Source organism: Nylanderia fulva, unplaced genomic scaffold, assembly GCF_048542155.1.
Source record: "Nylanderia fulva isolate GAGA-0341 unplaced genomic scaffold, ASM4854215v1 Scaffold17, whole genome shotgun sequence".
Classification (NCBI taxonomy): Eukaryota; Metazoa; Arthropoda; class Insecta; order Hymenoptera; family Formicidae; genus Nylanderia; species Nylanderia fulva.
In genome coordinates this window covers 1,005,530-1,021,077 of record NW_028189945.1, presented here as the reverse complement: position 1 = coordinate 1,021,077, position 15,548 = coordinate 1,005,530, and the positions used below count along the sequence as shown (strand labels likewise).

The 15,548-nt window shown below is 36.8% G+C and overlaps 1 protein-coding gene across 4 annotated transcripts in view; it reads right to left on the bottom strand.

The window, feature by feature from the left end:
• Window positions 1-15,548, bottom strand: part of NLG-5 (neuroligin 5) — a 220,342-nt gene that overhangs the window by 34,694 nt on the left and 170,100 nt on the right. For all 4 annotated transcript variants that reach the window (XM_085481105.1, XM_029311968.2, XM_029311969.2 and 1 more), the window contains one exon: window positions 8,909-9,450. In XM_085481105.1, the coding sequence (XP_085337231.1) occupies window positions 8,909-9,133 (225 nt within the window). In that variant the 5' untranslated portion in view covers window positions 9,134-9,450. The remainder of the gene's footprint in view (window positions 1-8,908; window positions 9,451-15,548) is intronic.

Genomic DNA, 15,548 nt, shown 5'->3' with positions numbered 1-15,548 from the left:
TTTAAATTTTGCACAGCAATCCGTCTCTCTACGAGAGAAAATTAATTTTATTAATTATATTTCTTTATGAATATTTTAACGCAAATGCATTCATCTTTTGAAACAAGTTGCATTGCGTTACTTCAATGATGCATGTCCGCACTAATTTGGGATAATAAAACATCATACAGCCAGCAACATAAGAGCTAACCCAACATTTTAGAAAATTACACAGCTATTGTTTGGCGTGCTGTGTACATACACGCACTGTAATGTATGAAAATGACTCTAATGATGAATTTATCTTTGTTATATTATATTTTACGTATTCGTATATGTCTAACATATTTTATTTATTTAACATACTATGGTAAGAAATAAATTCGTAAATTCTTACTCTCTTAATTAAACAGATAATAATCCTTAAAGTTTGTCAGTAATAATTAATAAAAATCTTTCTCTTAATTAACGTGGAAATCAAGTTGATCAATCAACATACATCACGTTTCGGATCCCTTCCCAAGTTTCAATCAAGTGTGCTATTCGGTTCGAGTAATAGTCGCGCAATAATCTTATCTGCACGATGGGATGAGACTTATGGCTGGATTATTGCCTCTGTCTGGTCCTTTCTGGATTGGGGAGGAAAGAGGATGGGAACGTGGAACGATTCGTGGGCGGACTGTGTAACTGTGCCCGGTGAATTATTATAATCTCCCGGCGAATAGAACGAATTTTATTTCGAAATCAGTCGCCCGCAGACGTGATCGTAATTCTCATTATTTGCGAGACGCGGAAAAAAACTTTTCGTACCAAACTTTGCGAGCGCAGTCGGAAATTTACTCGACGGGAACTCGATCTGCCAAAAATAATAGGCTTTAGGTATGCTCGCTAAAGTTTTTCCAAAAAATTCGTTTTAAATTGTTAGGGAAATTCGGCGTTCAAATTAAGATCCAGTTACAGGTTTTGTAATTTGTTTTAATGAAGAAACGTGAGATGTTATTATTGGGTTGATTCCTAAAATAAGGTTCGCTATATAAATAATGACTGAATCATTTCGTTCGAGAATTTGCGAGTTTTTAAATCGAAACGATCGCAACAGATGTTATATACGTGCAGCAACTGCAACGAGTGCAAAAAAATTGCGAAAAAGCGACCAGCACTCATCAATCGCAAAAATATGATTTTGCTACACGATAACGCTCGACTGAAACAACCAAGGAAAAAATTTTGAAGCTTTTGTGGTTCTACCTCATCCTCCTTGTTTTCTTCATCAGATTTCCTTCTATTTATTGTTAGATCACTCCAAAATTCGTTAAATAAAAAACATTTTCTTAATGACGCTGAGATCGATAAATTTGTAAAAAAACTGTTTTGCACCGAAACCTTTAAAATTTTTCTAAAAGTAAACAAGTTATATTTTAATTAATAGAAAATATATACAATGTATTAAAAATAATTTTATATAAAAATTTAGCTTCTTAATTAAAATGAAATTTATTTATAAATCAACCCAATCATTTTCATAATGATGCCGAGATCGATAAATTTGTAAAAAAACTGTGCACCGAAACCTTTAAAATTCTTCTAAAAGAAAATAAGTTGTATTGAAAATAATTGTATATATATAAAAATTTCGTTTGATAATTAAAACAAAATTTATTTATGAATCAACCCAATAATTTTCTCTCTTTCCTTTTTTGTCTTTCTTTCTTGTTCCTTTTGAAATATCCCGTGCTCTCTTTTAAGAGTAACAAGAACGATGAGCCGGGATTTCGCGAAAGATCTCCGGGACAAGCTGGGGAGTTTCCGAGGGCAAGGGTGAAATCGTCCGTTTTCTTTTTTGCCCCTTCAATAGAACGGAGGGAAGCGAGCGACGGAATAACGAGACGGGAAGCTATTCCGAAATCTCTCTCCTAGATACAAAGTGAAATTGATGGCCCGCATTTACCGGCGCACGTGTAGATGGGAACACTACCTGGGGAAGGGTTGTGTTACCGGATATAGCGCGATCTCATCTGCGATGCACTCCGAACGAAACGGGGCTAATAAAAAAAGGTTTATTAGATATGTATACATGTTCGACGTATCTCTGCTAAACACGCGTTTTTAACGAACGTTTTAACAAATATATATATATATATATATATATAGACGCATTACAGGCATTGTGTGCTTGTTTAAAGTCGATAGTAAACACAATAATGCACACATACACGCCCACATTGATTTACTGATTTATTATTTCCGTTATACATTTGTGCGCTCGATTGTACCCGCTTGCTCGCACAATTTGCATACGTTCATTCGTTTCCGCGACAATTGCTACCCTAAAGGGATTGTTTACATTTCTCACGAGCGCGATATTCATTAGGTATCATCTCGCACATGGAGATGATAACAAGCGAAATAAATTTCGTTACGTCATAAATTACGGATGCAACAATGTGAGTGAAGGACAGACGTGCATGCACTAAAGCGAAGCGAATTAATATCACGATTCCACGTATTCGCGCGTGTATATATATATATATGTATACATATACGCGTTTAATTGTGATAGCCGCAGATAGAAGTTTCGCATTAATTAGCGGTGGAAATTATTACGATACGAATTTTTCATCAGGATAATATCGTCGAAGTAAAACATGAAGGATCTAATATATTCTCGAATTTGCTCGGGTACCAGACACGTTAGAATTTTTTACCGAATTTTTCTCACGCGAGCGAGAGCTCGAATGAAGCTGCGCGCGAGTTAGGAAAATAATTATACAGTATGTCCTTATCACGCGACACTAGTTGAATATCGGACTGTAGAGACGAGACGGGCAAAATTATACTGTTTGTTGCAAAAATTTCAGAAATGATTTAAACAGGGCGATAAATTACGTAAATTTAGAGGCATCATAAATTATGTGCGCGCGCGACAAAGGAAGTCGAGCGGAAAAATGGCGAAGATACGGAGGATTTACGTTAGCGTGGGCACACATACATGATCCGAGCGACCAATAACGGTTACGGAAGCTTTTGCCGGCGACAGTGTGTCCCTCAATGAGTTATGGGACACATAAATGTAAAAAAAAAAAAAAAAAAAAAATTATTAAGCTTCAAAGTCTCGCGAAACGGCTGTTTCGCCGGCGAATCTCTCCGGAAAAGCGGCTGGAAACAGACCAGAAGATTTGTCGCGTTCAGGTGAATGTATAAGGGCGCGACCGCGAAGTTGCATTTAGTCGAGCGAATTGCGATTAGAATCTAAAAAGAGAGAGAAAGAGATTTATTATAAAGAATGGGGTAGTAAAGAGCGACGTTTTTCGGGCGTTTATAACAGAGTGTGTCGCGATAAAGGGAGAAAAAAAAAATATGGATCGGCACTTCTCGGGCGGGGAAATATTTTCAAGATTGAAATTCCGGCGAGAGAATGACGAAGAAAGGTTTCGGGATACACAAAGGCAAATTGCATGACGAACGCGAGCGAGAGCACATACATTAATGCATTTGCAATGCCAATCGGGCCGACGACGGAACGCGTTCGGATGACGAACGCGGAAAGAAAATTCTCGGCGATGGGATATCATGTAGATGTAGTTTCGCGGTGAATTATTATGCGCCGTGGGGGAAAATTTGTAAAGCGCTTCAAACGTATGCGCTTCAGCTGCAAAATATGGGAAAATTCGTAACCGCCGCGTGCGGTATAACTGTATTAAAATGCGCACCTATAAATAATTTTTTTCTCGTGTTTCTCCATTTCTCGCTCTCTCTCTCTCTCTCTTTTCACGAAATAAAAGTGCAATTAACGCGATGTTTCTCATCGACGAGAAACTTGCATAAATAAATGAGAAACATTTCCATTTTCGGCTAGTATATATCCGAGCGCAGCATTTAACACGCAAATTAAGCTGTGCCAATGCTGAGAGAAAATGATATAATTTTGATAAGAATGGATATATGATTCAGATTAACTGAATCTCGCGAACTCTAAGATTCTGATTTTTATGAAACTTTGCAAACATGTAGGAGAGATAAATAGATGAATTTAGACATTTTTACTCGCAGCCCAAAAACGATTCTAAGGATGAGTGAAACATATATAGAGCGGTTTTTTGCTTTGCTCGATATTTTTTCGAAAAATATTATTAAAAAATGTTATGCTAAGAACATTTCTATTCAATCACATTAATTTAAAAAAATATTCTTTTCTGCACGAAGAGAATTTTTTCTTAGAATTTATCCTGAAAATCATGGTAATCGCGGAACAATATGAAATTGGAAGAATTTTATGAGAATTTCTCCGATTAATATTTACCAGCCCTATATATGTATAATAAAAAATATTAATATGTACATAGTAAAATTAATCGAACATATTTTCTATTTTATTGTAATAGATATTAATTTTTTTATTGTGGTAAAAATTAATAAGAAAAACTTTTATATAAAATTTTCTTCCAGTACCATATTGTCGCACACCATGATTTCAAATTCAAACAAGAGAAAATTCTCTCTGTGTACAATTAAAAAATTTTGTTTTCAAAAATTATTTTTCTCCGACTCTCTCTCTTCGATCAAATTAGTTATTTTTCTTACTCGTACGTAAAGTTTCACGAAAATAAAAATATTTGTATTATATCGCGAGACTCTTGCGAGATTTCTCCGCGAATTTGGCATGCAATTTGGCGTGCAGAATTCAATATCGGATAAACTTTGTTTTGTAAGGGGAAGGCTAATAAATATGCTCGACATGCAGTCCATATATTCTCGTTAATATATTCCGTGCGCGATATAATAAATGAACGTGTATATCTCGGGCACGCGACGTGGACGAAGCAATCGAAGCGATAATCGATCGCACGTCGCGCAAGATATTGAACGGCGATCGGTATCCGGTATCGGCTGCGAGACGCGGGCAACAATATGCAAAACGATTCTGCTTATACATCACGAGAGAAGAACGAGGGATGGCCGCGTTGTAGTCGTGGCCCGCGTTTGACAGAGCAATGTTTTTCCTCCGGCGAAAACGTATTGCGCTCGATCGCGCGAAATGGACCGGCGAGCGCGAACAAAAAACGACAAGCGTGAGTTGTGCGGCACGTTACGACGTAATGTAAAGGCCACGAGGCGTTCTGAGCGAAAAAGTTTTCTCGTTATCCATCCATCCGCCCGGGGACTGCGCGCCCGGGACGAAAAAAAGGGCCGGTAAATTGCGGATCCGCAATTTCCGCCAAAGCGACCCTCTCTTTCTCACTCTCTCTCATCTTTCTCTATACCTGCGTCTGATCCGCGCGGATGTTTCAATTCGCGAACGAATGGATTATACGGGCGTTCTTTCGCGACGTGCGTGTGCATACTCGGAAAATAAGACGTTGAGAGCAAAGGAGAGATCGCTCGAGAGGCTGCGAGAGATTCGCGAGAGATACGAGTACGCGTTTAAAAGCGGAGCTTACGAATCATAAACTCGCTTTGCACCTTCTACATTGTAAGCGCAGTGATTATTTCGCCCTTTAGTAGGAGTTAATGCGCTTCGACATTGTTTCAAAGTATTAAAGTCTCACGCGACGTTAAAGTATGTATGTACTTCAACATCATTTGTAATATACTTCTCTAACTGTTATACGTGAAAACGTGATAAGAACACGGGGATGCACCGAAAAAATTGTATTCTGGAAGTAAGAGTACGTATGTATATATATTATAAAATTTCTCTCAACAGATTTCTGTGAAAATATTTAAGAATAGCTCTTAAATTAAAAAGATTATGATAATAAATAGTTGTGTGTAGACCGTTCATTTGACGTTACATGGTTATATTATTACAGCATTGTAGAATAAATATTTTCGAAAAAGAGTTTTAATCTCCCGTCTCATGTTTGATTTATATGTACCATGTTTATACTTTCTTTATGGTCTTTTTTTGTAAATTAATGTACTTTTTTATAATTTGTTAATGTAAAAATAAATAATTTCATCATATTTTATATCTGACGCTAATCTTTAGAGGAGACATACATATTCCTCTCTTAAATAAAAAGATAATTTATAAAAATAAATGTAAATTCTTAAAATCAAAAATACAATTTTTTCAGTGTGAAATTTCGCGATCGAAGCAATTGGATTTAATCAATGTTGGCGGTTCTTTTTCACGACATGCGCAATTTCAATTCGTAATTTCGAGCGCAGAACAGCGATTAATACAGCGTCAAACATTTGAAATTTGTAGCGTCAGAGAGTTAAATACAACACATGTGTGCGGAGATAAAAGCTTATATTTTCACGTCGCGTTATTGTCCGACAGCTAATCATGATTCGGAATTGATATATCAAAAGCGTCAACAATTTGACCGATTTTCTCGCGACCCGCGCGGTTGTAAATTTATTTCGGATGATATCCTGTCCGCGAATACTTTAAATTCGAAAGCAAGTGCGACGCCCAACAGGAGAGAGAATCATCGGACGTCCATCGATCCGCCCCTTGTCGATATGAATATCTATTAGACGTAATTGATGTCTACCATCCGGCGTAGCGAATGCCGCAGTAAATGTCAAAACGGTCTTGTCCGTTCTGACTGATCGGCATTGTGAAAACGCTTTTGGTCGCGATAGACGAGCTGCCAGCAGATTGTCTCCGGAAAAAATTTCCTTGTCGCTGGAGCCATCGGGACATATATAGTAATATAGAACCGCTTTTAGTTTTCGCCGCTGGTAGCCGTTGCAGCTTATTTATACACGCGTACAGTATGTTGAAAAAAAAAAAAAAAAAAAAAAAAAAGAAAAATAGCCGGAAAATAAAACGCTCACGTTTCGTCATTTCAAATCTGATTGCTTTAACTCCAAACGCGAAATTTTGTGAGTCGCGAAATAAGAGTCCGTTTCCATTATTTGCTTGCAATTTATTGACTTTTACCGCATCACTTGCGACGAGAAATACGTTCTCACCGCGTTTCTTCGGGGAAATGTATATAGTTAAAACTGTGTAACGTTTACGTGGAAAAGCTAACGAGCTTTCTCTCTAAACGCACACATATTTGTAGTTAATTAGAATACTATAGTACGGCAAAAAACGCAAAAGAGATATAAAAGCTATCGGTAAAGATACTTAGCAAGCAAAAGCAAGTTTCAACGTCGGGTCGACAGCAAGATTTAGGTGCGGTAATAAGTTAAAGGGATGGCGAGAGAAAGAGAGTGGAGAGAAACTGATGGCAGGGAGAGAAAGGCCGGAAGAAGGTCTGCAAAGTTTGCGGGAGTGATAGGAGGATAGTAACGCATTTAATGAAAGAGTACGTCGCTGGACAATAAAAAAGAAAAAAAAAAAGAAAGAAAAGGTGTTGGACACACCGAGAACGACGGGTTAGATTGGACGGAAAAGTAATGAGAAATAGAAAAAAGCAGAGAGAAAGTACAATACAAGGTGAGGGTACAAGAATATATGGCGACGCGATCAAATTTAAGAGACGGTACGAAGACAGTACACCGTAGAAATAATTGGGCAGTAAGATTTAATGCGTCGGTGCGCACTAATGTTCCTCGGGATGTTAATGAGAGAACATTAAGCATGGTTCGTGTCTTTGTACAAATGCGTTTCGCAATTTTGTGCGCGATTAAAAATTTCAAAGCGCAAAGTTTTACATATTAAACATTTTGTTTCTAAATCAGGGCGAAAAATTTTAGATGATTCTTTGTCGAAACTTAAGGGAGGTTTCTTATATAAACGCTTCTTGTATATCCCTCCCTGAGGAATTACAGGACTTATTCTAAAGAGGGAGGTAAAAATTAAATTTTTATTTTTTTTCTCAAATTTCAGACAAATTTTTTAAATGAAACTTGGTGGATATTTTCCTGTCTCATTTTTTTTAAATTTATCTAAAGTTTGAGAAAAAAAAGAAAAACTTAATTTTTACCTCCTCAGGAAGGGATATAAGAGTATATGTTTATATAAAAGAAACCCCCTCTTAATTTTTTCGACCAAAAATCATCTAAAATTTTTCGCACTTATTTAGATACACTCTGTATAATTGAATAATATATTTGATATAAAATCATAGAGAAAATTAAGTTCTAATTTTCATATACATTTATATTAATATTTCTATTTCATGTTAATATTAATTTCTGTTAATATTAGAAGATTAACGTGAATATGCCAGCAAATTGTTGAAATAAATTTTAATATTAATATATGATTTGCAATGAAGAATCATGCATTGTTATTAATTACTATTTCAATATTAGCCAACAAGATATTAAACAGAATGCTTGTGCACACCACAACTCTTGACCAAAATTGATTCACATTTCGCACATGAATCGCAACGAGGGATTAATTCATGTCCAAGATATTATCCCATGCTGGTATACATAGTATCCAAATATTCGTGTTATCATTTCCACAACCATATAACTATCGTTCGTTCTCTCTGTAAACAGCGCGAATTGACCTATACGAGGAATTGCGATCAATTCCCGTGAGATATTGCCGTTTAACTCTATTTTATATAGCAATTTATCAAATCTCAACGCAAAGATAAAAAAAAGTTTTTTTTCGCACGTGAAAGATACGTCTTCACTTTGTATGAAAAATTCGAGTTTTAGAATAATAAAAAAAATGACACGTTGTCACGAATAATCGATGCTTTCGATGCGAGAGCGAACAGAAAAATTCCGCTTCCCCGCAGGGTCAATCCGGCAATAAATCTCTCCTTTCGCCGTGCGCACCGCGGAAACAGCGACGTACCGCGTAATACCGTCCGTGGACGGGCCGATCCGCGAATCACGACTCGCCATTTACAACGAATCCGTGCGTCGATCGCTCGATAGTTGATCACTCGATATACCCCATACTCCATCTCCTCCTCCTGTTTCTCTTCGCCATCCCCTCCCGAATCTAGTCCCTCTCTAGCAAGAAGAATCGATACACACACACATATATATATATATATACCTGAAGTATTCCACGTATCTGTCCGCTCTTCGTCTCGACGATGCGCGAGGCGTAGCGGGTCACAGGTTGCGATGAGGCCGCGCGACCGCGACCGGCCAGGACGAACAGGATCAGCAGCAGCGCGAGTCCTAGGCGCGGACAGCAGCGGCCCAGTAGCCTGATCTGACGAGTCCTCGTTGCGACCAGCGGCCAGCTCCGGGCCGCCGGCTGGCATGGCAGCGGCATGACAGCATTTGCTGGCGGCCACCTGCAGCGACGCCACTAGCATAACCGTACGGCGACCGGAGGATCGAGTCAGCCCGGATTCCGATATACGGACTAATTCGTTCGCGACGAATGCTAGTATACGTCAACTTATTCGTCCCGCATCACTTTTCTTCCGCGCGTTTTATCCTTCTTTCTCTATTCTGCCTGGCCTGTCCTGGAACTGGCACCCTCGGGTTCGGAGAGTCCAAGTTAAATTACTCTCAAAACATCTTGAATAAGAAAGTTGGGAGACGGCCGGGCCTCCATTATCGCAGCAGGCAAGCTTGGACGTCTCTCTGCAAACAAGAAGTTGGAATTCGATATAATAAAACATCTGCGCGGGATCTCTGCCTAGCGGGTTTATTTTCGATAATAAGACATTTTTGTGTCTGCGCGATATATATTGTGTGTCGCGGATATATCGCGTCCCGGATATATATTCAAACCCGGGGAAATGCGTTCTACTGATCAAATCTACCTATCTTTGGCCGCGCGAAAACGGGCTTTTGTTCACGCTTATAATTACAACAATAGGCCTATCAATGCGAACGAATCGCGCTGTAACGTCGATGGGATTGCGCCATTCATCAATTTCTTTTTTTTAAATCGTTGATCCATTTGATACCGCGTCCGGTTTTGCGGTGAATCCGCTCGACGCGCTGATGAACGGACGCGATCCGATCGATCGGCAGTTTTCGAATTTATGGAACTTCGCCGATGCCGCGCGCAAATGTGCGGCGCGCAGTGCGATTAATGCGTTTAACCGAATCAATCACTTTATTAATTAATCCCGCCGCACGATCGGCGGCAACGCTCGAATCGGCGGTCGTCAAATAAATCGAATTTGCCGAGGTCGAAATCGCGCAGCGATAATTAAATCCGAATTTATTCCTTACATCTCAAACTCTCCAAATACAATATTTGTATTTAGGAAATTATTAAACGCGTACAGGATGTTTAATTTGTATATATGTATAATATTATAATTAATATAGTCGAATTTTGTTGAATCTATTATGGATGCATATCGAGAAAATATCTCAGTTAAACAACAGTTAAAAAAATTTTATTGTTAATTAAAATACAAAATTATCAACTTTCAAGTTAATTTAATTTTCTTAATGGAATTGCCATATTAAGTATTTTTTTTTTTTTTTTATAAAATCGACTGCTCGCAATATTTGCCGCAACAAATTATATAAGAAAAAATTGAAAAAAAAAAAAAATTAATGTACATAAGTCATGAATAAGTCTATTGTTGTTAAATTAATCGCTAAGATTCCGAATTGAAAGATTTAATTCACTCAGAATGAATTATATCGATTTGCGCAAACACTTTGCTTCGCAATGTTAATCTTCGTTGTCGAGAATCTCCAACGTGAATAAACCGTATGGGGCATTACACGAGCGCCGTATTATCTTAAGTCCCGCATTGTCGGAGGCGTAAAGAAGGGAAGCTGCGGCAGAGGGTTGCAGACACCCGCTGGAAAAGGTGGTTGAACGCAGAAGAAGAGGGAGAACGAGGTGAGTGAGAATGAACGAGATACGAAGGATTGCGGGAGGATAGAGGTAGAGCGAGGCACTGATTGCACCGGAGAAACTTATCTCTCCGCAGGACAACCTCGCTGATCAACCATCTCCTTCTGGTTTCAATCCTCCGTCAGTTTTCCCTCGCGCTACGTTTTCGCTTTTAAGGGTTTTAACGGCGGCGCCGGCGCCGCTGGATCCCTCATCCGCTAAACTTTCTCGTCCGTTAACGATATCGCCCCGCCAATGGCTGATTTAAATTTTTAATCGCGACTGCATTATCCACGATGGTGATTGGCGCCGTCCGCTCGAATCTCGTCAGTCGACAATTTTCTTTCCGTTCTTCGCTGCCGTTGCAAATTCAAAGTTGACGGGAAATAAATTAATTATAGAAAGCGAATTGTGCGTGAGATTACTTCAAGTACAAAGTACATTTTTTTTTAACTTCCTCGATCAGCAAACGCGCGCGAAGATATGTCTCTTGCTCCAAAATTGATTTTATTCTCTCTCTCTCTCTATGCTTTTCTTGGTTTTATTCGAATATTTTCAAGCGGTAATTTGCCAGGGAGAAACGAACATAGAGATCATTATTTTTTTAATTATTTCGTTCAATTTCATCATCAATGTGTTTAATGGATTTCCGTTATAATTTCGTATACGTATATATTATAGCTTATATTATTAAACTTTTAAGTAAATCCATTTACTCGGCGCGAATGCGTTTGCGTGTTGTCGTACGTTATATATAACTCGGCACGTTATTACGTAATATGATTTATTTAACATAAATGGATGACAACGAGTGGGACGAGACATATATATATGATGTCTTTTGGTGATTGCGTCATATTTTGCATTATTCGCGGTCGACAACATATTTTCATCGAAATGAAAAATTGGCGACGATAATAGATACGGTATGACCGCCAGGAATAAGTTTTTGCGATAAATTACAACTCTGATATTCAGAAGTTTCCAATTCGGGAAGAAGTACGAGATAAGATTCTCTGTCCCGATTTATTTTTCGCAAATCGATGCGCGTCGCACATGCGGACTTCTCTGCTTCATTATGTAATTTACATCGAAAAAATTGTATTCTTGAAATAAAACGACTGTCAAATTCCTCTTAATATATATTTCTGAGTATTTAGAACATTCTCTGCAAAGTTTTTTTTTTTCATGTAAAATGTAAACCATATTTGTTTGATACGTTATATAGGCATACTGTTACAGCAATGTAAATCGTTATGTAATATTGCAATTTACAGTGCAGTGCAGTGTGTCATTGAATAATTGAGTAATTTATTAGAAAAATGGATAAAGTTAATAAGTGAAAAAGAAAATTTGAGCGACTTGAAAGAAATGCTCACGAGTAAGTAACATGTAACATAATTTAATTTAATTTAATTAGAACTCAGTCTTTATGCTCGGTCTATATACTATGTCTATATGCTTTCTTTATGGTCTTTTTGTCTGTGTGCTGTAAAATAATATATCCCTTTGTTAACGTAAAAATTAATTCCACATTTTCATAAATTAAGAATATTTTTGAAGCTAATTTTAAAAATATATTTCCTGTTAACGTAAGATTTCTTTGGGTCCTATTTTAGAAAAGGATATACATACATATATATATTGGGATATTTTAAATAAGTGAAAGTTCTTAAAATGAGAATTTTCTCAAGCCAAATCGTCAACGATCGGATAAAAATCCATCCTTGCGGCAGAATTTATATATATATATATATTATCGTGACTAAACGAGAAGTCCTTGCAGCCGCAATGGGAGAAGCGAGTTCAAAGGGGAATTCAATCGTTATCGGACTCACGTGCGTTTGCTGAATCCATTATGCATCTTGCCTAACCGATTTAACTGATAGAGCGATATCGATCCTAACGAAATCTCGGCGTAAGAGCGGTGATCGATAATCGCGATTAGATCGACCAACGTGGGTCAATTCGGTTATCGCGCGAGCAACGCGCGAGACTTTCAGTCATTCGATAGAACGGAGAACCGGGACTAATTTAATTCAACCTTCAATTATCGGTCGTACCGATCCCCCAGGCGGCTCTAACTTTCCCCCACGTTATAGCGTTCACCATTTCCCGAAGGATTCCGGGAACAGGCGTGTAATATAACTGCGCGAGCGTAAGGCAGCCTTGTACTGCACCACTTTATCTTCGGTTTGACGTTTCATCCGCAAAAATCAAGCGAAAGAAATTGATATCGACGAAGCTTCGCTCCGTATTGCCGCGGTTTTCCACACACGTAAAGCTCTCCGTCATTTTTCAAGTCAGCCAAGCTGGCCGTTTTCAAATCCTACAAACTATTATTCGTCATTTACGCCCGTCATATCGCCTCGATATCAAAAATTATTAATATCCATTAATATCCATTAAATGTTTAAATCGTTATGATGGAATATAATTTATTATTTTACGCTTATATGTGTAGATATTTTCCTCGGAATGTTTCTAGGCAACCCATATATCATAAAACGTTCTGGAAAAATTGAATTAAAAATATATATTTATAAATTTAATTTTTTAAAGAACGTTTTATTATGCATAGTGTTATATAAAAAGTACATATATACGTTTCAAGAGATGAAAGTTTTTATCCTTTTATTATTGAATTACAGCCTCAAATTACGTAGGTTTGTCATTGCACACCATTTGTGGCGGCATATTATCACAGGCCATTATGCTAAATTAAAGCCAACAGCGTTTACTATTCCGGAGACAATTTCATTTTTCCAAGATTCCTGTCGAGTTCCCTGCTCTTTAACACGGCGCACCAATAATTTACGCGAGCTCGGGGATCTTCTAAATTTCTCGAAATTCTCTCTGAAGCGTTTCGCGGATTGCACGTGAGAGGAGTCCCAAGACACCATCATTCTTTGTACTTCGATTCGAACGCCAGGGCGTTTGAAAGAGGCGAGCGAAAAAGAGGAAAGAAGAGCCCGGATGAGACTTGCTAGAAGGCGGCGAAGGAAACGCATTCCCTCGCGAAAGAAGAACTACTTCCCATCCACCTGCCGATGATTTGACTTTATAATCGAGTCAGCCTCGTTCAATTACAATGGAATCTCTCGTGGAATTTGCCGCAAACAGTACGCGATTCAGTGCGGTCCGCGATCGTACACTCCGGTAAATATTCTCCCAGTCTACGCCGGATGCATAAGCCATGCGCGACGAATGATTTTCAAGCTCATGATTAATTCACGGTCGGAAAGTGCTGTTAGTTCCTCGAAAGAGGAAATGTTGTTTAGACGTTGCTACCGAGAGAATGAAAAATGCTCGCCACATTTTTAAGTAATATCTAAGCAATATATTACTCATGATATACAAGTGCTAAATTTACATATTTAATCGAAATTTATATATTACATTTCTGTTTAATATCATATTAATAAGAGAATTGTTGATAGAATATTGATGCTATTGAATACTATTATATGTAGAGATCTTCGGAATAGAAATGGATCACAAATAGATTATTTGATAATTTGATTGGCTGCGCCACCATTAGTATGAAAACCAGAAAGAGGAATAAGGAAGAAAGGAACAGAGATAATTAGAGTTAGAGATCTTTCAAAAAATTTTATTTTTGTTTTTATAAAATAATTTTAAGCTAAGTTTTAACTAAAAAGATTTTTTTAAATTTTAGTGTAAGAATAAGATAATATATTTCACATCCTTTTATATTAACCAATATACATATATATATATATATAATTTTTTTCAATTCAAAATAGTATTTTATTATTTTTTAATTGCATTTTATTATTTTAATAACATTTAAAATAATATTTTTTTAATTTTAAACATTTAAATTTTTGCTGAGAGAGTAAAGTTTCCTGTTTCCGGGTTTCATATACTAATAGCAACAAATTGATCCATCTCTTTCTATAAAATCTTTAATTACAAATCTATTCATTTTAATTAACACATTCTATTATTCTTTTTATAAGAATAGAAATCATATACTCTTATATAATATAATATTCACCGTGTAATGTGTCGTCAAATCGATATGAAATATTTATCAGAGTGCAGTGCTTTGCGATTGAAATTCAATTGAAAATCGAGATTCAACAAGAGGACATTCGAGAGCAAGTCTGTTTTCCTAAATACTGGGCACTGTTTATCGAGCAAACACATCTAGATGAATAGGATCGACGACACGCGTTCGATTCGTATCTGTCCAATATTTTATGCTAAAACAACCGGGAGAACTTGATCACACGCGTGAACGCGTATAGATTGCCATCATTCATTGCTCATTAATGTATTCATTAGATGGGTCCTCAATTTTGCTAACCAACCGATCATGCTTAATACGAAAAGATAATCGCAATTTTTGCAGCATAAATTTTAACGAACCGATTAAAATTAGTTTGCGATAAAAAAAAGACTGTTTTTGAAATAATAATTTTTATTATTCCTGTCTAAGTTCTAAATTCGCCAAAAAAATTTATTGTGTGAAACTATCATATAAGTCGCATTTTTTGCGTCAATCTAATTTTATATCCAATTATATATTTAATTAAAGCAAATATTGTTATTAAATAAATTGTCTGTTACTGAATAAAATTGTCATATCGTACATATACAGAGAGAATTTTTTCTTAGAAAATTTATGTTGAAAATTATGATAATCATATTGGTTCAATATGACATTGGAAAAATTTTATAAGAGTTTCTCTGATTATTGAAAAATATTAATATTTAACCACAATAAGAATATAAAATATGTTCGATTAATTTTACTATATGTACATATTAATATTTTTTATTGTGGTAAATATTAATTAAACAACCCTTATATATAAAATTCTTTCAACCTACCATATTGTCCCACGAT